The sequence below is a fragment of the Thunnus maccoyii genome, chromosome 24, assembly GCF_910596095.1.
Source record: "Thunnus maccoyii chromosome 24, fThuMac1.1, whole genome shotgun sequence".
Lineage (NCBI taxonomy): Eukaryota > Metazoa > Chordata > Actinopteri > Scombriformes > Scombridae > Thunnus > Thunnus maccoyii.
In genome coordinates this window covers 11,465,106-11,492,867 of record NC_056556.1, presented here as the reverse complement: position 1 = coordinate 11,492,867, position 27,762 = coordinate 11,465,106, and the positions used below count along the sequence as shown (strand labels likewise).

The following is a 27,762-nucleotide window of genomic DNA, read 5'->3' as shown; positions in this document are numbered from 1 at the left end:
TTGCCTGCTGCCGCTCCTCACATAACCCCTACGTCACAATGAGTCAGAATTACACAGTGAACTGATTTGTTATCATGTCTAACCAGCATAGAAAGTATTGCCCAACTGTTTCCTGTTCTGTCTAACACTAGGTGTGCCCTCTAGACACAGTAACTTACAGACAGACTTTTGTTGAACGGAAATCATTTGTCACATAAAGCAGATGCCTGCGCATGTACAGATCAGTGCTACACTCACTGTTTCTCTTTTTTAAAGTGACATTAAGTGATATTGAGTAGCTGCTGTAAACTTCTCAGGCAGCTATCAAAACACAACGTCAAGATTTTTATTACCTGCACATGATTGAACGGTTCATTTATTGCCAGCACCTTTTAAACTGATAAGCTTACTTACTTGTAGACCTCACACAGTGAATTTTAAGTCAGTGTGACTGATTTAATTTGTAAGCATTAAGTATGCTAATGCATTACCAAGACGCATTTTAATTAGGATTGCATTGACTACACTCTGAGAGGTGTTAGTATAGACTGTGAGCATGTTATTTCAGCCTGTATTCAACCAGAGTGTTTCAGTTAGAGATACAAGCTCATTAGAGCTGAAACAACTAGTCAATCAGTCTATTTTCATCAATGATTATTCGTTAAAGTTATTTTTTCAAGCAGCTCTTGAGGGGATTTGCTGCTTTTCTTTGTCTTATGTGAAAGTATATCTTTTGGTTTTGGACGGTTGGTCAGACATAAAAATTAATTCTATGACGGCACCTTGGGCTTAAGGAATTTTTTCTGACGTTTTATAGCCTAGATGATTAATTGATGAATTCTATATTAACTGATAATGAAAATAATTGCGGCCGTAAACCTCACCGTCGCTCACTAAAAAGAACATAAGTACCTAGATAGAGAATATATTCTCTCAGATATTCCATTACTCCAAAATAGTTTTTGATTTTACACAACCTCAAAGCGTTTTGATCAGACTTCGGTCATGAAAGAACGTAGCTGGTTTTCCTTCTCTAACCGCTACCTGATCGTCACTACGATTAAGTTCGGCCATGTTGCGCTCTGGTCTGTCCTGCCTGTAGAGCTCATCCACAGACACGCTGGCCTGTCCAGTGTCACTCTGACCTACATTCTCATCCCTGCTCCACATTCTCAAATCCAAACACTCCTCTCTCTCTCTCTTTCTGCCGCCATATAGGCCTAAAGCTAAAAATGAATGCCTTTCCACTTTGAGTCTCTATTTTGTGATATATTAAAAGCATTTTCCAATCCTCTGGTATAGAGCTGACTGGATGATTTGGGCGCGTAGTGGCTTTGTCCTTGTTTGTGTAGCTGCTGTGTACTCCTTTTCGACTGTCTGGCAAAGGCCGAGTTTGTTTGTGCAATTTGGGAGCCGACATTTAAAGACTTAAACATCACATGAGCTTGGCTTTTTTTTTTTTTCCTCCAAAATATACAGTATTATGTAGCTTTTAATGACAGAACATGTTGGCTAAATATCTGTTCTGCGTTCATTTTGAGCTGCTTACAGATTTGTTTTACATATGTTGGCGAAGACATAAAAACAGAATCTTTCCATTCCTTGAAGTCCATCTCTTACAGCGAATCATATTTTATTTGTCTTGTATTACATCTTCTTTAATTGAGTATCATGCCTGACCTATAGCCACAGATTAATAACCTCTCATGTGTATGTATTGTACATTGAGACATTGTTTTCCCTCATATCCTCTGTGCCGTCATTTGACCAAAACTCCCCTCCTCCGCCTCTGACACACATCACCATATGATTGTGCCTGTCTTTCCCTCACCATGTGACTTGTGGCAGCGAGGCTTTCGCAGTCGGGAGTGTGATAATCCAACAGCTGCACAGCAGAGAGGGGTAGATGTTGGGGGGAGGGAGGGAGGGAGGATCGGGGAGGGGGGGGGTGGGAGCGCACAACAGAAAGGCTTACGTCAACTCAAACGAGTCATGCAGCAGCAGTATGGCCACCTGCATAGACAGCCAACTGCCATTTTACTATATAGGTGATGCATGCACACCAAATACTGTGACGTAATATGCACACATTGCATCACATTTCTCTTAATTTCACTACATTTAGCTGCTTTGCGTCCTGGTAATTAAAATAAAACCACTCTTAATAAATGTAGTCTGCAGTGATAATACTGTGCAACAACCCCCCACCTTCGGTTTCTATACCCCTCCTCCCACTGTACTTTCTATAGGAGAGGCCATGTAACCATAAAGCAAACCACTGCCGGGCTGATCCCTGCATGTGTTCAATTAGTATGTCACTGTTAATCATTGTCAAGTCGCTATCGGGTGCTTGCAGGGAGTTAGCACCGCAGCTAGCTCTGACCTTTTTGTGAAGGCGTGACGCCGGACAGGTTGCGCGTCTTTCACTTGCACTAAAAGGCCATTTCCAACAGAGACTAAACGCTGCATTCAAGCTACATCTGGCAGTTGATTTAGCTTTTTTTAAACTCTGGATAAACCCACTGATTTCCCAGTTTGCCTGCAGGGGCCTGCGTGTGTAATTATCGTCTCTGATTTTAGGTTACGTTTGATTATTAAGTGCATCCAATTAATGCTGATTTATTAGTCTTCCGTTGAGTGATCCTACACCCAGGATGCATATTTTAAAGTGTCAAGTCAGTGACAACAACTCTATTTAGGATAATGTCAGTGTGAATCTAACGTATATCTGTGGAGGATTTGCCATCAATCTAATGTATATTTAGTGTTTTAAAACGGCTTACAGATAATGGCTACTGTACACATCAACTCACAGTGAGACTCACTCATGCATCATTAATTCCTAAACAAAGGAATCATTTGCCAGTAGATGGACTACTTATACTGCATTGTTAGGTAGTTGAGTCCTAGACAAACGATGACTAAGTGCCTGGTCAGGCCCCACTGAAACAGCATCAGGGCGTTGTCACATAGCTTGACACTTTCTATGACCCCAAGTATGGAAGTGAATTGCTTTGCGAAATGTTACGCAAGGCCAAACGATGACACAAACTAATTATTGTATTGAGGATTTGATAAAGATTTTCCAGTGTGAAATACCTACTTTTTATAACTCTGTATCGTGTGGGTGTGTTTGTTTGTGTTTCAAGGATGAAGAGGAGGAAATTAAACTGGAGATCAATATGCTGAAGAAGTATTCCCACCACAGAAACATAGCCACCTACTATGGTGCTTTCATTAAAAAGAGCCCCCCGGGACACGATGACCAGCTATGGGTAAGTCCTCAAATCCATTCAAGAAATTAATGTTGAGTAAGAAGTATGGAAGGAAGAAAATATGGAGCAGCCATGCTTATTCGTATTTTCTTAAGCCCTATATCATCTCATATTTTTCTTTTCTCCCTTAAGCCTCTTGTCTTTTCAATTTTCCTTTTAGTTACTACCTTCTACTGTGGTGTCCTTAAATATAGGCAATGTTCACTACGGTCACATATTCAGAAAGTTATTATTTGGTCAGATATCATGGACTTATCCTCCGATATATTTTGTATTTTTTGTGTAGTTGGTGATGGAGTTTTGTGGAGCTGGTTCGATCACCGACCTGGTAAAGAACACCAAAGGGAACCAGCTGAAGGAAGACTGGATCGCATACATCTCCAGAGAGATCCTCAGAGTGAGCACCTCTCCTCTCCTCTCCTCACCTCTCCTCTCCTCTTTTCTCTGCCTCCATCACTCATGTCTTCTTTCTCTCTATCTTTCTCAGGGTCTGGCCCACTTGCATGCCCACCATGTTATCCACCGTGACATCAAGGGGCAGAACGTCCTGTTGACTGAGAATGCTGAAGTCAAACTAGGTGAGTTATAACACAGTTTTTTTTTCCATGTGTTTGCTACATTTTTCTCAGACAAAGAAGAACTATTATCAACTTAAAGCCCCTTTACACTGCATGGTTCTGTCCCAGATGAAAGTTGGGTGAAATACCTATGACTCTAAGTATGGAAGTGAGAGAAACATGGTGAAATCTTTGGTGGTCAATCAAAAAAACCCACAATGTGACTGCTACTACAACACACATACAAACCAACCAGTGTACACTGGTGAGCTGCCATAATGCTGCTGCTAAAAATGCTGGTCAAAGTTTGTGTATTTTTTTTTTCATTTTCATAACAAGAGAGTGGTGCAGATACATGACATAAGTTGATGACATGTCTGATTTCATCAGGGGTTTTTTTCCACTTACATCACAGCACTACGATTCACCTGGGATTCTTTGCACAATCTGATATGTCTCAATATTGATCTTGTCTGGTCTGTTTCCACAACGGGAAGGACAGCTCATTTCATGTGACTGCTGCTGTGAAATGAAATTATTCACTTGCCTTTACATTTAAACCACTTCTCTTTTTTCATGTAACTTACAAAAAAAGGTAGTGACAGCATGAAATCAACACTAGACTCCAACAGTCCTTATTGGCTGGTGATCAGTGTACTCTGAAATTAAAGCATAGAAGAAATAAACAACTGGAAATAAAGATTTCATTTAATGTTTTTGTTTAACACAATTAAATCTAAATTTTTTTGACTCATCAAAGTAGCCACCTTTTACAGAACAAGCAAACACACTTGTGGCATTCTTTCTACAACGGAAATCAAATATTACTCGGAAAGTTCCCCCAAATGTGTTAGAGGTGCAGGTTGTTTTGCTTTCACCCTTCTGTCCAGTTCATCTCAAACCAGCTAAATGGGGTTTAGGTCTGGACATCTCATCTTTTAAGATAATTCTGACAGCGTGGAGGTATGTTTTGGCTCATTATCTTGCCGTAGGATGAACTCTGAGCAACTAGGCGTAGACCAGAAGGTATTGCGTGACTCTGCAAAATGCTGTGGTAACCCTTTTTGTCCAGGGTGTCAGTCACTCTGGATCCAGACCATCACGCTTCATCCTCCAAGTTTTTATGCAGACAGAGGGGTTTGTAAGTAATCAACTAAAGTTGGGACATCTGTAGGAATTTTTTTGCATCAACTGTCAAGATGTTATTTATGTCCACTGCTGCAGAAAAGCTGGAGCAATGGACATAAATAAGTTGTTTTTTGTTAACCCATTACTTGATCCTGAAAAGCTGTTTAGGCCTGTTTATAACTCTGAAGTTTACATTATTTTTCAGTTTTTGGTAATCTAAACTTTTTTTTCACCTCTGGCAGATTACAGCTTACCTTGCTACCATTTAAGGTTATTCACTGGACTTTGCTTAAATGTCAATAAAAACTGAAAAAATGGGGGTGTTCTAAAACTTTTGACTGGTAGTTTATATCAAGAGGTAATTACAGAATTTAAACTCACTGAATGGCTATTTCCTAAAAAATGTTGACCATAAATAGAATCAAAAACCAGGTTTGATTTCATGAAAATCTTTAGGATGATAACTTGAACTTTTTAAAGATGAATTTCTGTCATAGCAACAGAGCTCTTCAGCTGTGACTGATCAAGCATAAAAAAGTGATGACTTGGCCTCCAGGCTTATGGGGAGTGTACAGGAAAGCAGAAAAAAAGCCCCCAGTCTCTCCTGAAATTAATATTTAACTTTGAATCGAGTCGTAGAACATGAACGTACAACACTTAACACACTGTGGTCACCCTCATTACTCTCTCCAGTGGACTTTGGCGTGAGTGCCCAGCTGGATCGGACAGTGGGGAGGAGAAACACCTTCATCGGGACTCCCTATTGGATGGCCCCTGAGGTCATCGCTTGTGACGAGAACCCAGATGCTACATATGATTACAGGGTAAGACCCTCCGCTCCCTGTTTTACTAAAAAAAACTGACATTATGCTGTTGTGTAAAGCAGGTGTAGTGTACCTGTGAACACCTTCATTTAACTGAGCATGTGTTCTCATCGTGGTTTTGATTAATGGGTGTTTTCTCCTCTTGCAGAGTGATCTGTGGTCTTGTGGTATCACAGCTATTGAAATGGCTGAAGGAGCACCACGTGAGTGATAGTTGTTGTTTCAGTTAATAATTTCGTGTTTGCTCAGTCTCTTGAATTCTCATCGATGTACGTGTGTGTGTATTCTTGCAGCACTTTGTGACATGCACCCCATGCGTGCACTCTTCCTTATTCCAAGAAACCCTCCTCCTAGGCTCAAATCAAAAAAATGGTGAGTAACACAACATAATGGACGTGTTCTGTGTACATATGAGTATTTGTATTCTGTCCAATCCTCTTTTATTAATCCTGACATGTCAATTAGTCTTTAATATTTTATGTATGGATTTTAGTGTAGATTTAGTTTTTATCTCTGACCTCAGACCAGGCAGCTACAAAGGCTTGAATCCAGAGCTTCTCCTCTGTGACTTGCTGCTGAGCTGAACATCTGTGGTACACCTGCTCTGGCAGGCTCAGCCTCTCCTGGCACACACTGCAGCGCTGCAGAAAAGACTCTCTGAGTAACCAGTTCAGAATTTTCTTTATAGAAACAGACATCGCGGTATTAAGACACATATATATGGGTCCTACATTATTCTTGGCCCTATCTAGCATAAAATAATAGATTGTTTTACTGTTAGGTCATTTCATCTTTTTTATTTGTTTAATTAGAAGTGAATTGAACCCAAATCCTAATGGCAGCAGGTGCAGTTTTGATGATTTCATTGTACTACACCTCATATTTCAGAGTTTTCATGGTATATATGTAGTGAAAGGTTCAATGCTGCCTGTCCACATGTATAAACATCACTTTACACCGAGAAACCAGAGGCCCTTGTCATGTTGTGTTTCTGAGACACAAAGAGAGGGAGTACTGTTAGGACTGATTTGTGATTTGGAGTCGGAGCATGTTTGCAGAAACGTTTTACTCCAAGATCCTTGGATGCACTTAGTCCTTGTGTGGCAGAAATATCTGTCTGGCTCCTGCTGTCTCTTCTAATATATTTCACCCTCTCTGTCATGCATTGTTTGTCTTCCTCTACAACCCCGACAGGTCCAAAAAGTTTTTCAGTTTCATCGAGGGCTGTCTGGTGAAGAACTACACGCAGCGCCCCCCAACAGAGCAGCTGCTGAAGCACCCCTTCATCCGAGACCAGCCCAACGAGAGGCAAGTCCGCATCCAGCTCAAAGACCACATCGACCGTACCAAGAAGAAGAGGGGAGAGAAGGGTGCGTCTGTCTTACTCTGCTTCTTTTATGTTATTGTTACCAAAAGTTATATGATCTATGTAGTTTGTGGTGTGTTCATAACCGTGGTGAGTGAGTTATACATTTCTCCATGTGCAGATGAGACTGAGTACGAGTACAGTGGCAGCGAGGAGGAGGAAGAGGATCCCCCGGAGCAGGAGGGAGAACCCAGGTATGGTCTAGTAGTCATAGCGTGTCCTAAAACCATGTGGTTCTACTTATTGGAAGGCATTTTAAACTGAGCTCAGTGTCTTTCGAATCTAATCCTTCTGTCCTAATTTGTCCCGTCATCCAGCTCCATTGTCAATGTGCCAGGTGAGTCAACTCTGCGCCGTGACTTCATCCGCCTGCAGCAGGAGAACAAGGAACGGTCAGAGGCGCTCCGCCGCCAGCAGCTCCTCCAGGAGCAGCAGCTGCGAGAGCAGGAGGAGTACAAGCGCCAACTACTGGCTGAGAGGCAGAAACGCATTGAGCAGCAGAAGGAGCAGAGGAGGCGGCTGGAAGAGGTAGGATGATTGTTTTGGTCACGGAGCTCTCAGAGAGATGATGTTGGCAAGCTAAAAGATGAGACTGCTGAAAATCATGTTTTGATCATGAAATTTTGACATTTTTTTGGTGTATTGCCCCATAGCAACAGAGACGTGAACGGGAGATGAGGAGGCAACAGGAGCGTGAGCAACGTCGCCGGGAGCAAGAGGAGAAGAGGCGCATCGAAGAGATGGATCGCAGACGTAAAGAGGAGGAGGAACGCCGGCGGGCCGAGGATGAGAAGAGAAGGAACGATCGTGAACAGGTTAGCTTATAAACATTTTTTTCTTCTTCTCCTTTCAAATGCACAAAGTAAGAATTTCCTAAGGGCTCCGGTAGACTAATTTTGAAATTGTCTGTCCGTCCACACCAGAAGGTGGAGTGTGTATGTCGTGGTGAAGAGGTGATGCTGGTCAGTGAGATCCAAAATGCAGACAACATGCGCTGTAGCTGTGCTAAGGTTTACATCTAATGATTTAAGAGGAAGACTATTTAGAACCGACCCCAGAGCTGTTTTCACAAAAACAACAAAACAGCGAAAGATGTTAGTTCTTTAAAACAAATGAGGAGATAGAAGGGAGACACAACTCTGCAAGTACTGTATACATTGCTAAAATGTATCTTAACTCTGTGTGAATGAAAGTGAAGCTGTGGGGAAAAACAACTTGGTAGATCTTTGTGCATTCAGGAAGATCATTTACGATCAATTTCACAGACGCACATCCAAAAATCAGACATAGATGCAAGATGTAAAGCTGGACATCATATCTTTACTATTGATTACTAACCACAGCGGCTGCTTTGCTTTGATTGACAGGAGTACATCAGACGTCAGCTGGAGGAGGAGCAGAGACACCTGGAGATGCTGCAGGAGCAGCTGCTCCGTGAACAGGCCATGTTGCTGGTCAGTCACACACATACACCTCATGTAAAACCTACAATATATTAACACTGTATCTTTCCTCCTTTCTAAGGTGCCTGTTATAGATGCACTAAAGTTATTCACATCAGGATCAGCATTTCAGTAACTAGTTAGTTCCTAATCAAGAATTTAATTTCAAGGCATAACATAATTTGAATTTTGTTAATATAAATTATTGTGGGCATCACAGTAAATTACTTTAACCCTTTAATACTGTTAAAAATATGAATTATATTAAGACTGAAACTACTAACATGATAATGATAAAATGGTTCAGTCGGAGTTCATGTTTTGACTAAACTATTCATATTCTAGTGACATCATTATGAATGAAACCCTTGTAAGATTTGCCCAGTGATTTAAAAACTGGGAGACAATTTTACCAGTTTATATCTGAAACATTGAAAGTTCTCAGGAAATGCTCCACAACAAATCTTTGTTTCTAAGAGGTGTGTTTTGTTGAGAGAAAATGATAAGAAATGTTCTTTCATTGTATCAAGATTTGTCATTTTATCCTCTTTTTTTTTTTTTTTTTAAAAATCACATTTTGCATTATTTCAACATTTTAACATTCATTTAATAATATTTTATGACATTCAATGTGTTCATGTAAAAGTTTGAAATTGTGTGACTTTTCATAGATTTCCAAAACTACACAACACAAGTTAAAAATGGTGAAACAGGCAAATGAAGTGACAAATGATGCCAAAGTCTGTCTGTATGAATGTGTTTTTGGGGAAGGATTTAAAAGATGGCACTGATTTTAAGTCAGCCTTAGTATGTCAGGCTGATGGTCGGTTGCCAGCTCTCCCGTCTCTTCTCACCACCTTGAATCAACCCCACACTCTGCAATAGGAGTTCAAGTGGCGGGAGCTCGAGGAGCAACGCAAGGCCGAGCGACTCCATAAGCGGCTGCAGCAGGAGCAGGCTTACCTGCTGTCGCTCCAGCACGATACCAAACAGCAGCCTGGCGACAAGACCAAACTCCTCTCAGACCATAGCAAACCTCCACAGACCTCCACCCTGCCCCCTGACAGAGTCCTCACCACAACCCCACAAGCTCAGGTCCTTGACAGTGCTGTCTCTGTAGCGAGAGGTGCTCACGAGTCCCCCAGAGGCCTTCAGACAATCCCCTCTGACAGCACGAAATCCCAGGCAGCGGTGCCAGAGAAGACTGACTCTGATGAGACCTGCACCAGCCAGCTCTCAGACTCCCCCAGTCCCAGCCCCCCTCAGACCGAAACCCCTACTGACTCTAAACCTCCCCAGGCAGAACATTTGGAGCCCGATAGGCCCGCCGAGCCTGTCAGTCATCCTCCTCAGCCTATCAGAGAGGTGAACCTCCTCCTCGGCTCTGACTACCCCGCTGCCTGCTCTTTCCAGCTGCTTCTTGCTTGTCTTCACACAGCCTCAGTGGCCATGGTGATAGAGGTGGTGCGAGCAACAAATAACAGTTCTCTTTAGTTACATTCGATTCATATTTGCTTCCCTTAAGCCTGCATGAAAAGATCAAGATGGGTCACAAAATGAAATCTATAGACAAAAATGCAGAATAAATTATAATTCTCACTGGGTTCGGACAAATGCTGCTCAGTGTGTTCAGTTGTGGAAGCTGTGGTGTTATCCCAAAGCAGTAACTAATTTGTTAGAATGCAGGCCCACTCAGACAGGCCCTTTGTATGAGACAAGTAGGGGGTACGGTGGAGAATGGAAAACCACAGGCTCGCAACCACCAGCAACCAGCCTTTTTTATGTCCTGAATAAAAAAAAAAACAAAAACGGAGCTGTTTTCCTCCACACACTCTCTCTCTCTCTCGGCACTCGTTCTCACTTGCACTGTTGCTAGTCTCCCTTGACTACTAAAACCAGTCGGATGTCTGAAATGTTTTCGCCTTCATTTTCACTTGAAGCTGGCTGAGCAAGAGAAAGAGAAATAGTCAGTTTTTAGGTTTGCGACAGAGTGGAAATAATTAGCAAGGCTCCATTTCCAAATAATGTTATTTTCCCCCATAAAAAATAAAGATCCTTGCTTAGATCATCTTTTAGGCTTTTGTCCCTCATAATTTTTCAGGATCAAACTTTCAACGATAGTCTATTTGTTCTCCTTTCATCCATTTTTTTTTAGAGGGTTTCTCTCTAGAACAATAAAATACCACAAGTGTTCGTATTTTCTCTTGATCTTGGATGGCCGACCTGTGAAATTCTTCATTAATGCTGTTTTGACTCTGTCAATGTGTGTGGACTGGGTCGTTGCATGTAGACGGCCAAACTAACATGCAGGACACCCGAGCAGTGTCATCAACCAGAGCTGTTTCGTGTCATTAACAACGATCTTCTTTCCCACCATTTATGAGTCTAATATTGTTTTCAAGGATGTTAAAAAAAAAAAAAGAGTCCTGTCTCCAACTCTGTGTGTGTGTCTGTACGGCTGCCTCGAATGGCCTTCAAGCATGTTTTTAATATCATCGTCACCAGTTGTCTTGATTGTTGATCTTTGTCAGTCGAATATGAAGGTCTCTGAATATGACAAATGATTCTTAATGGACCTTTTTTAAAATGTGAAAAAACAAGGAGATGGGAACCATTTTTTAAACAGGAAAGAAATCCAAAACTTAAAATCTGTGCATAGTCTACTGAACGGTAGATGTGACTTCCAAGAACATGCACTCATCATCAGGCCATGAGGTATTTCACGGTCTATTTATCTTGAACTTTAGAAGTGGTTCCCTTCTACTTGATTTTCTTGCTTTCTCTATTTTAGTTTGGTCACTGACCCTCACTCCATCTTTTGTCCTGTGCGATTCCCTCATCCCAGGCCGACGAGCGGTACCGTAAGAACATTCAGGGCTCCCCTCAGACTGCCCCTCCTCCCAAGCAGCCCCCTTTGCCTCCCCGCTCCTCTGAACCGTTCTCCAATGGCGGCTCCTCCGAGGCCTCCGCCATGCACCGACCCATGGAGCCTCAGGTAACGCCTTCCTCCTTCCTCATCCCTGTCCTCTTTCTCCTGTCGCTCTCTTCCTCACCTTCCTCACAGCTGGATTTGTGTATTCACACAAAGAGCAAAGTAACAGCAGGGACAGTTTTGGGGTGGAAGGGTGCTATCGTGTATCTGGAAGTGTCCGCCAAATATCTGCAAGCACCAGCTGCTGTGAAAGAAATGAGATTAGATTTAGACGATTTTATATTGACTGTATCTCACTTCAGTGCAGTGGGTTGAAGTGCAGTTAATATCTCTGAATCCTAAATCTTTTTAAAACTATCTGGACTAGCACCATATAGTTTTGAAGCTCTCTGGGCAAGAAGAAGAAAACAGTGTGTTATTGTGTGTTTTGGATGAATTTTGTCACTTTGACACCTTTTCGATTTCTCCAGTTGTTTTCTGGCAGTTGACTCTCACAAGAAGTCACCATTATAGGTATTTCAGACGGTAGCATCAATAGTAAAGCGGGATAGATCCGGCTCCTCACCAGTCCCACCCTGCTCCTATTAATGGTTTTACACCAACAGCAGTTTATCATCTATGTGTCATGTTGTTCAATGTGTCACCTTTATTTAGTTTTCTTTCCACTGAGCAAATTGACCTATTATTTACTCTCTGCAAGGAGTGCATACTCAAACACAAGTGAGTAAGAAGTGCAACCTTTTTAATTATATACTGAACACCAAGTCTGAACTGTAGATCCGGAGCTGAGTAATTTAAAACTGCCACCACAGAGGAAAATGCGTCTGTATGTGTGCTTTTACAGACTAAGTCAACAATCCAAGAACAGACTAATCCATAAATTATCCAATTTCTACTTTATGTCACTTAAATCCTACCATTGGTTTTTATATTTTTGAAAAGCAGCACCTACAACTAGAATAACTTAATTATACAAAATAGTCACTTGAAGCATTTGCATCAATCTGAAACCAAGACAATCAACAATCATCGTTTTGTGTCGTGCTTTGTCTGCTGTATGCATGTGTATATCTAAGTGCATGTATGTGAAAAGCCACACACATCTTCCCTCATGTCTCACTGTGTTGTCTGCTTGTTTCACCTCCCCTCCTCCTTCCTCCCTCCTCCCTCCTCCTCTTCCTCTTGTCCCCCCCTCCTCCCTCCCTAAAAAGGTCCAGTGGTCCCACCTGGCCGCTCTAAAGAGCAGCAACAGCGCCGCCCCCTCTCCTCCTCCTCCGCCCGTGGTCTCTCGCTCCCAGTCCTTCAGCGAGCCCGGCGGCGTGACCTCTAGCTTTGCACAACTCCACCTGCGTTCCCAGGACCCCCACCATCACCACCACCATCACCACCCATCGCCCGCACGCACTGACCCCCAGCCCCAACCTCCCCTCCACCACCCTCAGGCTCAGCCTCGGGCCGAACACCAGGCCAGCAGCGAGGAAGTGCCTCCAAAGGTAAGGAGCTGACCCTCCCCTGATTCCCTCCCTTCCCTCAACTCTCCCTTCCCTCATTCACTTCTTGTCATGCAAGCCACTTCTCTTATCATGCTGTCTGTCTGCGTTTGCCTTGCTGTGTTCAGTCTCATTTGTTGATCAACATTGAACACTGATGCCAAATGCAATTATATATATAAGTTGTATTAAAACTAAAAGAGGGAATTTTGCATTTCTGGGCCCACAAATGGAATTAAGAGGTAAAAATGTGAACTTTGCATCTCCATAACTCAAAAATTATATGACATGATGTCGATAAACAGCGTATTCCTCCGACCTGATCAATGTGTGGGAGGGGTGTTGGTATTGGGGAAGTTCTGCCGCCCCTGAGGAGTTCTCTGAGAGCTGTGGGTTAAGAAAAAATGTTGTATTTCACTGTTCGTTGTCTGTTGGTATTAAACTCTTGGAATCACATTTTCAGTTTTAACATGTCTGTGATTCCCAATATTGTGCTCGATGTCTGTAGCTGAAGAGTTGAATGAAGAACTGCTCTTTTTTTCTCATCACAATAGAATTTGTACAGATGATTTACATTGAGTAACATGTTGAAGTTCATGCTTGATGATGCAGCAGTGCAGTCTGTGGATCCGAATATGGTAAATGCAGACGTGTGTTCATTTTTCTGTTAGGTTGATAGATATATTTGTGAGATATTTTATTTGTTAGTTTAATGGGTTTAACATGCATATACCTGCCACTGTGTGAAGACCTTTGAATCTGTCTTCTCCAGGTACCAGTGAGGACTACATCCAGGTCTCCGGTACTGTCGCGCCGAGAGTCCCCTCTGCCATCACAGCCTGGCAACCAGGGCGGACAGAGGAATGCTGGCGGGTAAGTAAAGAGACCTCAGAATGTGTACGGATTTCTACTTTATGTGTCTGTATGTAGCTGCTTTTAAAGTTTTGAGGCACTTGTGCACATTTAAGCTGTTTAAAGTTGTAAAAGCTAATTATAAGAATTGGTTACTAGTGTTACTAGTGACAACACTGGTGAGCAAGATTGGAAAAACAAAGCTGTAAAGTCTGTACATGTTAATTTGGTAAAAAACTAAATCACATAACTGATAGATTTAGCAAATACCACTAACACAATGTACAATTATTTAGTTAGAATTCAGAACTTTTATTAAATCATGAGTAACAGGTAGACAAAAAAAAAAAGTTCAAGTTTCTGGAAGTGTGAAGAGAAACTAGTTCCTCATTTTAATGTTAAACATTTGATTAAGACTAATGTGAGATGTCAGGCATGTTATCAGAAGCACAAAAAAAAGCATATTAACATTCAATTAAATAAAAGGACTCAGTAGGCTAATCCTACTGTGAATTATATGTGAATTATATCACTATGTGACCCCACTGAGCTTGTTCATGTTTCTTTGTTCCTTGCGGCAGTAACGTGGAGCAGCGCCCGCTGTGGGACCGAGTGGAAAAGCTGCAGCCTCGGCCAGGCAGCGGCAGCTCCTCCGGCTCTTCCAACTCCAGCTCCCAGGCCAGTTCTGGGGACCGCTTCAGGCCACGCTGTGAGTCCCCTGGTACTGTACTCGGCCACATTTCACTCACTACTAACCGCTAATGAATACATTATGAGTATTACCATATAAACATCATTCTTACTCCATACCACGGTGTATTATCTGCACATGCTCTTGCACGTTTTGTGATGTTTTTTACAGGCAGTTGAAGACCTCCTGGCGCTATTGTTTCCCCTCACTAACACTATTTCCTTTTGTTCACTCAAAGCTTCCTCCAAATCTGAAGGATCACCTCTCCAGCGGCCTGAAAACGTTCCCAAAAAACAAGATGAAAAGAACCTCGCCAGGCCTACTCGACCGGCTGTAAGTCCACCGTTTCTAAAGTGCTGGTTAAACTTCTTTGATGCTGAATAGGTGAAAACTGTTTTTGTTTTTCTTCCACTTGTGTTTTTCTCTATTTTACTACCACTTCACATGAATCCAATGGTTCGTGATTGTTGGGGAACCTCTTAGGGTGATGTGGTAAGCCTATTAAATGAGATTACATAATCACACCTCTGCTATGCTTGCACCATTGCCCCTCTCATTGCATCAGTGTTTCCTCTGTATTCATTTAGCAGCGGTGCGCGACCACAGCAGGAACATTACCACCACTGAAAGAGAGAATGTTAAATCGATATAAAGATTGTTAACTTAATGTTAAGCATTAAGCCTTAATGTTATCTAAAACTAAAGTGTAGGCCAGATGCTTTAGAAGTAGTGATTATATAGCAATTAAAAACATTTTTAACACTCGAGCCTCAACTTTAAACATAACTTAGACCCAAACAGCAACAGATATGGGACAACACTAGAATTATTGCCAAAAGCACCACCGATGTATTAAAATTACAGAGGAAACACTGTTGCATTATGTGATTGAGGTTTGTCGGCCTGTCACGATAACTACTTTTGTCGGACAATATATAGTCCCAGAAATAATTGTGATAAATGATATTATTGTCATTGTTTGACCATGTTATGCCACTGATATAATGATAATATAATAGCATAATAATGCAAGTACACCCTTTCAAAGAGCAATGAACTTTCAATTCTTACAAATATGCAGACATCGGAATGGGAATGTCATCAAAATCTTTCATGCAAGCTTAGTTGGGATTGCCTGCACATGGCTTCCACCTCTGAGGTCACATGGAAACATGGAAGTGGCCAGGCAGTAATGGTGGCTTTTCTGTGGATTCAAGAGGGGGTGGTGGCCCCTGGTGCATGAGGGGGGGAAGTTATTGATTTGATTTATTGATTGGGACATTGTGCAGTTTTAAACACAAAGATGCACTGCACCGGAGTTAGCTCGAAGCTAATTTGCATCCGTAGTCCCCCACAATCAAAAAAACAGTACAAAGCAAAAAAAAACAAAACAAAACAAAGAAAAACACACAGAACACACAATACAAACTACAAAGCTACACACAACAGCACATCACATACACCCACAATGTCAATTAGAAATTAATAATGTAAACTAGACACAGTGGTCACACAGCTGATTGGTCTTTAGTACATGTTTTTAATCTGAGGGTGGGTGCTACACTTCCATGAAAATGCCGACCCGCCATCATGGGCCAGGACAGAGTTATTTATACAGTTAATTGCATATGAGCGGCGCCGCCAGCTTGCACATTCCCCACTCGGGACATGTACTTAGCTTATGTGACATGAATAGCTTATTAGCCGCTAACGTGGAGTGTGGGAGATCCGCCTGTGATGTGGAGGCCAGGGAAGAGCGGGCCTAATGCGCTGTCGTACCCTTTTTTAAGTTATAACAGCAGGATCAGAAACTATATTTATCAAAATGCTGAAACCTTCTGCAAACAACCTGCTGAAACAGGTAGATTATTTGGCTCTAATAGATAGTATGCTGTTTATTCTGGCATCACGTTGGCTAAAATGTCTGTGACACTCTTATGTAAACAAACATGCATGTAAACACAACGGACAATATCAAGGTCAGCAGAAATGATTGAGGTCATGTCCATATATCGTACGATAAGTCGATAACATAATTATCGTGACAGGCCTAGAGGTTTGCGATAAAAGAACTTTGTGAGGATTGATGCAATAATTCTTTGTATTTCTGTCATTGGTTACTGTCCTCTCTGCCTGTGATGTGATTGCCTTCTGCTGGCATCTTGCCTTGTGCCTGCACAGTTCCCTCCCACTTTATTGCTTGTCATCAACAAAACACACATGGCGCTAGAAGGGTTAAAACCCTCTGCAGCAGTTTCCTGAGCCTGGATTTTTAATGCAAGCACATCTGAATGCAAACACACTCCTTTTGTTTCCTTGTACTTGTCAGAATGGCTCTTAATCTCACCTGGCTTTGTTGTCAGATAAACTGTGGCCCATTTGCTTTGTTGAAAACGTCAGGGAAGTATCCCTCCTCCCTTTCTCGCTTGTCACTGACCTTACAAGACTGCATTATTAAATCTGCAAGGGAGAAGCAGAGGGCAATGTGGTTACAAGACTTGGACTCCAGAGGGTATGATATTAAGCTAGGAATCAGAAAATTGTTATTTTTTCAAACAATATGTTGCAAGAAGACTAACTGGAATCACAGCCCTAGTCCAACAAGGCTTCAAACTGACATTTTTCTTTTCTTTGGCCTTTTGTTGAGCCCAGGGCTGAGTTGCTCATGTCAACTCTGCAGCCCAGAGAGAAAGCTAATCCAAAAAAGTGGGCAAAATTTCCCACTACACATACCAAGAGATCTGAGGCTGTAGGTATAGTAAGTTGAACACAGGGGCAAGAACTGATAGATGGCTGAAAGTTTATATGAAGCGAGGAGGGATGACTTCAAGACTCAGATTGTCTAGAATATGAGAGCCTCACATTACGAAGATGAGTTAAAAAAAAAACAACTAATTTTGAATCTACTAAGGCGTCATTCTAGACAACATAAGTTTTGTCAAAATATCAGACTTCTAAGACTTCATCACTGTTCCTCTCAGGACCTGACAGCTCTGGCCAAGGAGCTTCGCGCAGTAGACGACGTGCGGCCTCCCCACAAGGTGACCGACTACTCCTCCTCGAGCGAGGATTCGGGCACCACTGACGAGGACGACGACGAGGAGGTGGACCAGGAGGCTGGAGAGGAGTCCACCTCAGGAGCTGAGGACTCCAGGGCTGGGTAGGTCGAACTGTAATGATGCTTTGCTGTGAGACATGAAACAGGCGCTGCTCTTGAATTTTATGTTTTATCGTAGAACATAACAAGATATTTACTCGTAATTGAAGCATGAGAGAAACATTATATTATAAAGAGAATAAACATGTATATTGACCCCAGAGGATGTGCATTTTGCATGGCTTCTCTGCATGACTGTTAACACTGGTCTGGTTACGGACATCAGATATTCCCATGGCTTCTGCAGGCGGCTGAGTAACGGGGAGACAGAGTCCGCTAAAACCATGCTGGTTGAAGACTCAGAGAGCGACCAAGCCACTACGCCCTCCAAGGATGGCACTCTGGTCATCAGACAGGTAAGTTAAAAGCATATTCTGCTCGTATATAGTTGATAGAAATGACATTTTCCTCTTTCTTTGTCCAGTGTCTGTTTATCCACTCATTCTCCACCATTTCTATATATTATCATGCCTTTTTTATGTTTTTTTTTTTAAACTATTAGTCATTGTAGACTTTCTGCTTCACATTTCACATCTAATACGTTTGATTATAGATTGTATTTACAGTGACATGCACAGCAGTGGAGGACTTTAGGAATATCTTATATATGATGTGGGAATAAGAGGATCTTGTTGTGAGATAAAAGAGTAACTCGTAACACAGAGCTGCCAAAGGTAAACGTACAGCTCCTCCTTCTCTCCACCTGCTTGCTCGAGCCCAAGTGTGCCTGTTCTTGCTTCCAGAGCACCGTTGACATAAAGCGGTTGGTCAATCTCTCTTCCCCGGCTGGCCCCGGTCATGGCCAAGGCCAGCCCCAACCCCCCGGCCACAGCCTCCAAGAGAAAAATGGCTTTGCCGGCCGCATACACCACCTACCAGACCTTATCCAGCAGAGCCACCACTCCCCTTCCTCTTCTTCAACCATCCCTTCCTCCTCCTCCTCCTCCTCTTCCTCCTTCCCCTCATCATCTAGCCATGCCAGTCCTGCCATGTCCCCACAGAATTCCCTGGACAAGCTCACTGCCATAGAGGTATGTCACCCTCACACCACTGGGGACAAACAGCCAGGGGATGGGCTGTTTTGGAGTGTACAGGCTTAGACGTGCAGTGAGCCTCTGTGTGGCCTTGTTTTTTATTTAAATCTTGACCACTAAAGCAAACATGCCTCCATCTCCAAGCCTGTACACACCTACAGCCCCGTCCTCGGTTGTTTTCTCTGAGCATCTCTGCACCTTATCCTGCCCCCCCCTCTGTGTCCTCCTGGCTTCACTCTGGCTCTCCTCTGCCCCCTTCTGGCTTGGCTGACACCTGGTTTGAATCTCCTGAACTGCTGCTGCTGCTGCTGCAACCCTTCCACTGCATTGCACTGTGTCACTGCTAACACTGGTGCCTCCTGGTGGTAGAACGTGGTCATGGCATGGAGGAAACTAAACTGGAGCTTCTTGGGGGTGAACTACAAACAAGCGTATCTTCGCTGCTTTGAGTAGTAGTACTAGTGTTGGGCGATAGCATGTCTGGTGTGATGGTTTTGCAGAATTTTTAAAACACCAAACACGTAAATCCTATATATTTTTAATGTTGATTAGTATATATTCCCCTTTTTGTAGTGTGACACATAACGTTGCAAACAAGATGCATCTTGGGTGGTGGAATAATGATCCTCTTCTGTCTGTGCTTTATTAGGAGCAGCTTTTTCTTTTAACACTTCACAGCAACCAGATCATTTCTCATTTCCCTCAACACATTTCTTTCCCTGTCACACATGTTGTTTTCCTCTCTTACATTTCTGTCCACGCCAGCTTCAAAAAGAACTAACTGCACGCCATCTTTTCATTTGATTTGTTATTAACTCGAATGTCAGTGGAAACTATGTGTTCCCAATTTCCTGTGTCATAAAAATTGCAGTATGTCATTGTTTTAGCCAGTATGATTGAATACAGTTCAGATGAATGCTGCTGTTTATGATCCCCCAGAGGGAGAACTGTAACTCATATGCTCAAAACTGAGGGCGTGTTTTGCTAATGTAGATTAAATCAACAGCTCTAAATTATAGTCAGTTTTTTTAAGTCAGCACTGGTATAACAAATCTTTATGTCATGGTTTGGACCACAGTTCTAATTTCTGAGTTAGATCTGCTGTTCACTATCTGTGTTAGAGTTTTGTTGTCTCTTCGCTCCATTTTGAATAGGAATACTGTTAAATCCAGTCGTCTAGACAAAAAGTGAATGGGTGCTTTTTAAGTACAAGTTGTTTTCTAAATGTTTTTAATCTTTGTCAGACCCAGTCAGAAAGCAACTCCATGTCCAAACACAAGTCTTCCTCTTCCTTCACTCCCTTCATCGACCCACGCCTTCTCCAGATCTCTCCATCCAGCGGCAGCTCCCTCAACAACATGGGTAGGTCAACAACTAACTGACCGTTTGAAGCGTCCTCAGTTTTTTTTCCACAATAGCTTCTCCCCCACACATTTTTTGAACATTTTTCCCATGAAATTATGTTGAACGATCTGAGCTGAGGATTCGGGCGGTTCAAACTATCATGTTGCCTAATGGATTATATAACTCCCACATCATTGCTGGTCATTCGTTGACATGCATGAGCTGTCTACATCAAACTGAAACATGTACTTTCTTTATCCTTTCTGTTTTGTTGCACTGCTGTGGGCTGGGAGGAACAGCAGTTTGGTTTTTTTGTGTATGCAAATACACAAGAAAATGACAAACTAAATCTTGAATGAGTCAAGTTGTACGTTGTACATTATAGTCTTATACTGGCAAATATTGGCAGCATAATCCCACATACATGATGTCAATAAACTGAATGAGTATTTATGAAGATAAACAGAGACACACACACACACACACAGCACCATTTCTTCAGATCAGGCACCAGGTTTCTCATTGATAAGTTAAGTAATTTGTGGCATTCATCCTGACTTGTTCTATCTCTGTGCCCCCTCCAGCAGGATTTGGGCAGGACGGACGGCTGGCGGACCCGCTGAGGTCTGACCCATCCCGTAAAGGTTCAGTTGTCAACGTCAACCCAGTCAACACACGCCCGCCGAGCGACACGCCAGAGATTCGCAAGTACAAGAAGAGGTTCAACTCTGAGATCCTGTGTGCTGCACTCTGGGGTAAGTGTGTCTTAAAAAAATAACCATGTGATGTGGTAGTGTACTACATACAAACCCTGGTAGGGAATCATAGTCTTGCTCAGATACACAGCAGTAGGAGCTCTACTATCTGTGTTCATTTGTGTGTTTTTGTTCATGATCGCTCCAGGAGTGAACCTGCTGGTGGGGACAGAGAGTGGTCTTATGCTGCTGGACCGGAGCGGTCAGGGGAAGGTCTACCCCCTGATCAACAGGCGACGCATCCAGCAGATGGACGTCCTGGAGGGACTCAATGTCCTGGTCACCATATCAGGTAAATGCTACTTCGCCCAGATATTGAGTTTTGTCCTTAACTATGAAGGGATTCATTTTTATGCCTCCACGCTGACAACAGCCGTGGCTGGAGGCATTATGTTTTTATGTTGTCCGTCCGTCCATCCCATTCTCATGATGCAATATCTCAGGAATGCCTTGAGGGAACTTCTTTAAATTTGGCACAAACGTCCACTTGGACTCAAGGATGAAAATATTAGAATTTGGTAGTCAAAGGTCTACGTCACTGTGACCTCACAAAACAAGTTTTCAGCCATAGCTCGAGAATTTATACGCTAATTATGACAAAGTTTCACACAAATGTCTTTTTCTTGCTATTATTCAACGCCATAGCTCAGGAACAGAAAGGGAGATTGTGACCATATCTCACATTTGATCAGGATACTGAATTGGTGACACTAATTTTGGGTACTCACCTTGAAAATGTGATGATTGTAAAGATCTTCTGTGCTGCCGGGTTGTAGATGTGTGTGTGTGTGAAGCATTGACATTTTAGAATTTGTAGCTTCTTTGCTGCAACATTCATATCTGAAGCATTGTCTACTGTCGTGGCTACAGCTTTGGCTAAAAACATTTGAACACATACAAAGAAAATACACTTCATACCTTTTATTAAATTCCTTCAAAGTTTGAAATATTATCTGAGTCTGGACAGACATGGATGTAAACTTCAACTTGACTGATTGTAGGAGACATACAACCGTGAGGTGATATTTACATAGTTAATCTAGAAGTAACAAAGGTTTGGATGGATGGATGGGTGAGAGGATTAATTGACAGATTTTATTCATTAGACTGTTGAGCGTTGTCATTTCTATCTATTCAGTCTAAGTCATCTTTCAAAATGGACAAAAATGGATAATTATTGTCTTTGTATTATGACAAAACTCTTATTCTTTCAGTTTAAATGCCAGACCACTGTGTATAATTTGCTGCTACAAAGCTGTGAAACCATGTTTTTGTTTTTTTAAAGATTGTAAAACAGTTCCCTCTCTCCAACTCCTGCAGGCAAGAAAAACAAGCTGCGGGTGTATTACCTATCGTGGCTCAGAAACAAGATTTTGCACAACGACCCTGAGGTTGAGAAGAAGCAGGGTTGGGTCAATGTTGGTGACCTGGAGGGCTGCGTCCACTACAAAGTCGGTACGTTTCATATACCTTAACCGTCAAAGATTCCTGAACCTCAAATGAATAATACACACAAAGAGAGGGTTCAACTTGACCAAGATTTGTTAATAAGCCCTACTTTAAGCAACTCACTATTGACTAACTTCTCCTATTCATTCCAGTGAAATATGAGAGGATCAAGTTCTTGGTGCTGGCCTTGAAGAACGCTGTGGAGGTGTACGCCTGGGCACCTAAACCCTACCACAAATTCATGGCCTTTAAGGTAAGCATGGTCCCAGGGCAGATCTAGATCTCTAGTTTTTCCACCTGTAAGTTGTGACTTCACAACTAACTTGTTTATTCATGGTTGGTTTCAGTCTTTTGGTGACCTGGTGCACAGGCCTCTGCTGGTTGACCTGACTGTGGAGGAAGGTCAGAGGTTAAAGGTCATCTACGGCTCCTGCTCAGGCTTCCATGCTGTGGATGTGGACTCCGGTGCCGTCTACGACATCTACCTGCCCACACATGTACGTACTCAGCACAGAGTCTGACCCTCTCTTGTTTTTCTCCTCCTGTGTTTCATGCTCTTCACTCTCTTGACTTTTCTGTGTTTTTCCACCCTCAGATCCAGACCAGCATTCAGTGCCACGCCATCATCATCTTACCCAACACTGACGGCATAGAGTTGCTGGTGTGTTACGAAGACGAGGGCGTCTACGTCAACACCTATGGACGCATCACCAAGGATGTGGTGCTGCAGTGGGGAGAAATGCCAACTTCAGTGGGTAAGTTTTTCAAAAACGAGACGGTCCAACTTATTCCAGTGTGGGCAGCAAATGTAACACATAACACATATTTTGTAATGAATCTGTGCAGCCCAAGTCGTATAGTCTTTTATCTCTGTCTGTGTTTTTGTAGCCTACATTAGGTCGAACCAGATCATGGGCTGGGGTGAAAAGGCCATAGAGATCCGCTCAGTGGAGACGGGTCACCTGGACGGTGTCTTCATGCATAAGAGAGCCCAGAGACTCAAGTTCCTCTGTGAGAGGAATGACAAGGTGAGAACTTTATCTCTGTCTTCTGGTTTTTCTTTCTTTCTGTCCTTTTTTTCTTTTTCTTTTTCTTTCTCTGTATTTCTTTCTTTCTGATGTCCTTTTTCCCTCCTTCCTTCTATCTCTTTACTTTCAATCTATGTAAGAACAAAGGCTGGAATTAATGACGTTAACACCATAAAATTGAATTTGATGAAACTGAAAATGTTCTGGAGATCGTCAGCATATGTTGTCATGATACTCCATTGATAATTTTGCAGCATTTGCATTTGATTCACTGGACATTTGAGCAGAAACTCCTGTAAATACCAGTTAGCAGAATTTGTCTCTATTTCTGCGTTCTCAGGGCAGCTTAAGACAACCTGCAGGTCACATGTTTCTGTCTGAATTGCTGAATATTAAAATCAAAACAAACCACACAGTCTCAATAGTTGCAGCACTTACGCAGGATGGTTGCTGTTGGTAATCAATAATCAATCAATCCACAAACACTGCAGAGACCCAAGACACAACAATCTGGCTTACAACTTTTATTAAATATCAGACCTTTTACCTCCGTGAGTACAACCCACTGCATCAGAAATGCCACCAAATACTCTTAAGCTCATATATTTGCTTTTGTCTTGTCTGTCAGGTTTTCTTCGCCTCTGTGCGCCCCGGAGGCGCCAGCCAGGTGTACTTCATGACCCTGGGACGCACTTCCCTTATGAGCTGGTAGTCGACATCCCGCCACACCAGCCGACATACGACGACCATACCTAAGCAGTGACCAACAGATGACGATTGTGACTATGACCAACGACTACGAAGAAGAAGAGAACAGCCTTGAGAACAGCTTCCTCTCACCCTGCTCGGGCAAGAAAACAACCGATTAGGACTGTAATCATGAAAAGAAGCGTTAGGCGAGGGACGGGTGTGTGTTTCGGGGGGTGGGGCGGGGAGGTGCGTTCTGTTTGCGTGCATTGTCACAAGTCCACTGAGTGTACTAGTAAACTATATTAAGACAACAGAAACCCCCCCTTCCCACGAGCCTCCAGGTTTTTCTCACCCCGACCCCGCCACCCGAACTTTGAGCCGATCCCCCCTCTCCTCCTCCCTCCTCCTCCTCCTCCTCCTCCTCCTCCTCCTCCTCCTCTTCCTCTGCGGGACGTGGGATCTGTCGCCTGTTGATGGTAAATCTTTTATGTGTCATAGTAAAACTTTGCATCGTGTATGTGTGTGAGTGGAGGGCAACGCAAGAAACACTGAGCATGTGAATGACTGACCAAGTGTGTTTGTCTGAAGGGACGATAAGAGGCTAAACACAGTCGTTGCTGTACTGAAAGAAGGCGATTACTGTATGTGCCACACCTTTTGTCGCTGTGTTTAGTCCAGGTCCTGTTCAGGTAGATTTAACTCTTATTCCCACCACGGTAGATTTACGTCAGGCACGTCATTTAACACTAGTTCAAATGTCACAGCCACACGTTTCCTCCCATAAATAATGCTTGACATGAAAATCTGCCTCTTCACTTTTTTTTGCCTTCTTCTCCTTTAAAGTGAAGACGACTCTTTAAGGGACCTTCTTGATATATCCATTAAATACAGGGTACTGGATATCAGCTTGTACATACTAACTACATTCAACCATGTGGGCTTCAGACTCTCCCAGACTCAACTTTTACCACATTGCCTCACGTCAATGAGGTTGGACAGCCCTGTTTATGACAGCATGTTGGTGTTATCAACAAAATTAGCCCGTTTTTTTTTTCACACACTGTATATTTTGTATGTGACTCGCTGCACATAAATAAAGCATAAGAGAGCAGGAAGCACCCATAGAGGGAGATTACTCAGATACTCCTACTGTTATTTATCAGCAGTGCTTTCCAGACGTTTGTGATGAAGTGTTGCATTTTTGCCTCTCTGGTCAATCGTCTTTTTTCTTAATCCGTTAGTGGTTATAAAAAGGATTCTGTTGTTCTACTGGAAATATAAAAACACACCACCAAACCGACAAATGGACCCAGAAATGTGAGGTGCATTACAGATAGCTGTTTTTTTTTCTCTCTCTCTCTCTTCTTTCTTCAGGTGGATTTTTCCTTTAACGTCAGTCATAAGTAGGGCTAGGATAAACTGTGAATTAGACATGCAGAATTAGCAGGTGGCCGTTATGGTAGCATGGAGGCCAGTGGGCAGAAGTGACAGTAAGGGAACGAAGGCAGCATGCGTAGAAGCTTTGAACATCACACTCTCCGCAGAAAGGAGGAAACCGGGATCAGCTGATGATCCTCCTGCACACTTTGAAGCCACATTTCACACCTATGATCCAACTCTGTATTCTGAAGGAGACTTTAGCTAAACGTTTGGGTCGCCAGCAGAATACAACTGCTCAAAATCCTCTGTAGGTTTTTGACAAGTTAAAAGTGAAGAAGTTTGGATTTTTGCGTACTGTAGGGACACTTTAGTCTGAACCAGCCATGTGATTCAATATTGGACCTCTTTTTGCCATTTCAAGCTTCAAACAGGCAGTTAGTTTTACTCAGTTCTGTCTGTATTGAAGACACAAATACACTACTCTAACTGGACGGTGACTCCATCCTAGAATTGTATTTTATTTCTTCATTTTTCATCCTCTGAAACCCGAACGACAAGGCTGCACTTCACTTCATGTTAAGACAGTCTCATTCCACTGTTAAATGTAGAATCCATCCGGCGGCTGTATGTGTGTACGAGTGAAAACGGGACTCAAATGCAGCGTTTCACTCCCCCCCCCACCCCCCAACCAACACCACCACCACTTAAACTCTTAGACTCTTTAATCCTGCTCTCTGTAAGGGTGGTGCCTTCACTGTCCAATGTGGGACCTCCTGAGAGCATTGGAACGAGATGCTTTCACTGTCTGATCATCTGTGAAAAGCAAAAGAAGGCAAAAAGTCACACGTTCTAATAACAGTGTTACAAAACCACTTCAGACGGTGTGAAGTACAGTAAGCGGCATATTTTTAACTCGGACTTAGTTTTTAGTCTTGTTTCTGCAATTTTTATTATGTAACCCTTCAGATAAGTATGCGACTGCAGTGGTTTTTAAATTGTAATGCACACCTTATGTTGAAAATGTTTACAGAAGCAATTGTTTTGTTAAACCAATGTGCATCGATATGAATATTTATGGTTTATTTTGAGGGCAGTTTTTCCCTGTTTTTTGTATTTTGTATTATTCCCTTTTTGTACTATCATTTAGACGTTTGTGTACAGGAATAATCGACTTTTGCTCACGGTATGAAATACACAAGTCCAGAGTGTGATTTCACTGATTCCTCTACATCCTGCATAGTGCACAGTGTGCCCCTGGCTGTGTGGCAGCGTGGATCAAATGTTTTCTACCACCCAGGTGCCAGGTGACATGTTCCCCCCTCAAACGTCTCTCTGCCATGCCTCTCTAATTTATGTCCTCTCTGTGTGTACTATGGGAATTACTGTATTTTCCTGAAGGTCTTTTTTTCCATTGAATAAAATCAGAAGTAATTTACAGTGTGATGTTATTCTTTTTAATGCATGTTTTAATCAAATTTGATGAGCTCCACATGTCCCAACCATAACTCTGCTCTGTGTCTAGGTTGTTGTGTTACCAAAGTTCCAGAGTTGAAAAGTTTGGAAGTTGTAGAAGAAAGTAAAAACAAGTCTGGAAGCTCAATAATCTAAGATAAGTAAAAGAAACAAACTGATTAGATGTCAGGGGAAACATTTAGTAAAAAAAAGCAATACCAAACTGTAAAAATACAGCTAAGGTAAAATTCTTGCATAGACAAAGTTAAGATAAGTACATTGGTATTGTTAAATGTATGTAAAGTAGAAGTACCCAAACAGCAAAAAGCCCCCAGGAGTGTTACACTATCAGTAGTAATAATACATCTTATTGTTATAATAATCAAAATGGGGTATTTTTGGCTATTTTAGATACTGTTGAGTAGTCTATAACAGTGCATCATATTTTATAAACTCATGTCAAAATTCATTTGGATACACTGTCAGTCATCCAAACACCACATTCAAAACATGTCTCATGAGGAATGTAACTATTTTAAATAGTCAAGCTCTCATTTATGTCTATGTGAATGTTGTAAATCAGTATTTTATGTCAGTCTGTGTTAACTACTCTATGCTACCATTTTGGTTAGAGTCAATGTATCATTGGCCTATGTTTCATTGTTGCGTCTTGTTACACAAGTATAAAAGTGTAAAAATCTTAGGTTTTAGCTCCTCGACAAAGCAGTATGGAAAAAAAAAATCAGTAGCAAAAGTAGTAAGAGTATCAATAAGAGTATAAAATATGAATGTATGTACAATATGTAAAGTGCATGTGTCCTACCAACAATATATGACTATATAAATGTAGTGAAGTAAAAAGTACAATATTTTTCTCTGAACTGCAGTGGAGTAGAAATGTGTGTGGCGTTAAATGGTAATACTCAAAAGTACAACT

At 42.2% G+C, this 27,762-nt stretch overlaps 1 protein-coding gene across 14 annotated transcripts in view; it reads left to right on the top strand.

Moving 5' to 3' along the window:
• Positions 1-26,810, top strand: part of LOC121891649 (mitogen-activated protein kinase kinase kinase kinase 4-like) — a 40,899-nt gene extending 14,089 nt beyond the window's left edge. Inside the window, exons 4-32 of one of the 14 annotated variants that reach the window (XM_042404159.1) lie at positions 3,129-3,254; positions 3,541-3,651; positions 3,742-3,832; positions 5,633-5,763; positions 5,912-5,966; positions 6,057-6,135; positions 6,958-7,133; positions 7,251-7,323; positions 7,447-7,657; positions 7,783-7,944; positions 8,497-8,583; positions 9,457-9,936; positions 11,417-11,566; positions 12,715-12,996; positions 13,766-13,866; positions 14,427-14,566; positions 14,775-14,869; positions 17,518-17,696; positions 17,941-18,049; positions 18,437-18,724; positions 19,972-20,089; positions 20,656-20,826; positions 20,975-21,118; positions 22,147-22,281; positions 22,428-22,528; positions 22,623-22,772; positions 22,871-23,030; positions 23,164-23,303; positions 23,932-26,810. In XM_042404159.1, the coding sequence (XP_042260093.1) occupies positions 3,129-3,254; positions 3,541-3,651; positions 3,742-3,832; positions 5,633-5,763; positions 5,912-5,966; positions 6,057-6,135; positions 6,958-7,133; positions 7,251-7,323; positions 7,447-7,657; positions 7,783-7,944; positions 8,497-8,583; positions 9,457-9,936; positions 11,417-11,566; positions 12,715-12,996; positions 13,766-13,866; positions 14,427-14,566; positions 14,775-14,869; positions 17,518-17,696; positions 17,941-18,049; positions 18,437-18,724; positions 19,972-20,089; positions 20,656-20,826; positions 20,975-21,118; positions 22,147-22,281; positions 22,428-22,528; positions 22,623-22,772; positions 22,871-23,030; positions 23,164-23,303; positions 23,932-24,015 (4,329 nt within the window). In that variant the 3' untranslated portion in view covers positions 24,016-26,810. Of the gene's footprint in view, positions 1-3,128; positions 3,255-3,540; positions 3,652-3,741; positions 3,833-5,632; positions 5,764-5,911; positions 5,967-6,056; positions 6,136-6,957; positions 7,134-7,250; positions 7,324-7,446; positions 7,658-7,782; positions 7,945-8,496; positions 8,584-9,456; positions 9,937-11,416; positions 11,567-12,714; positions 12,997-13,765; positions 13,867-14,423; positions 14,567-14,774; positions 14,870-17,517; positions 17,697-17,919; positions 18,050-18,436; positions 18,725-19,971; positions 20,090-20,655; positions 20,827-20,974; positions 21,119-22,146; positions 22,282-22,427; positions 22,529-22,622; positions 22,773-22,870; positions 23,031-23,163; positions 23,304-23,931 lie in introns of all 14 variants that reach the window. The other 13 variants (XM_042404154.1, XM_042404160.1, XM_042404153.1 and 10 more) reach the window with 13 other exon arrangements.
• Positions 26,811-27,762: the final 952 nt, after the last annotated feature.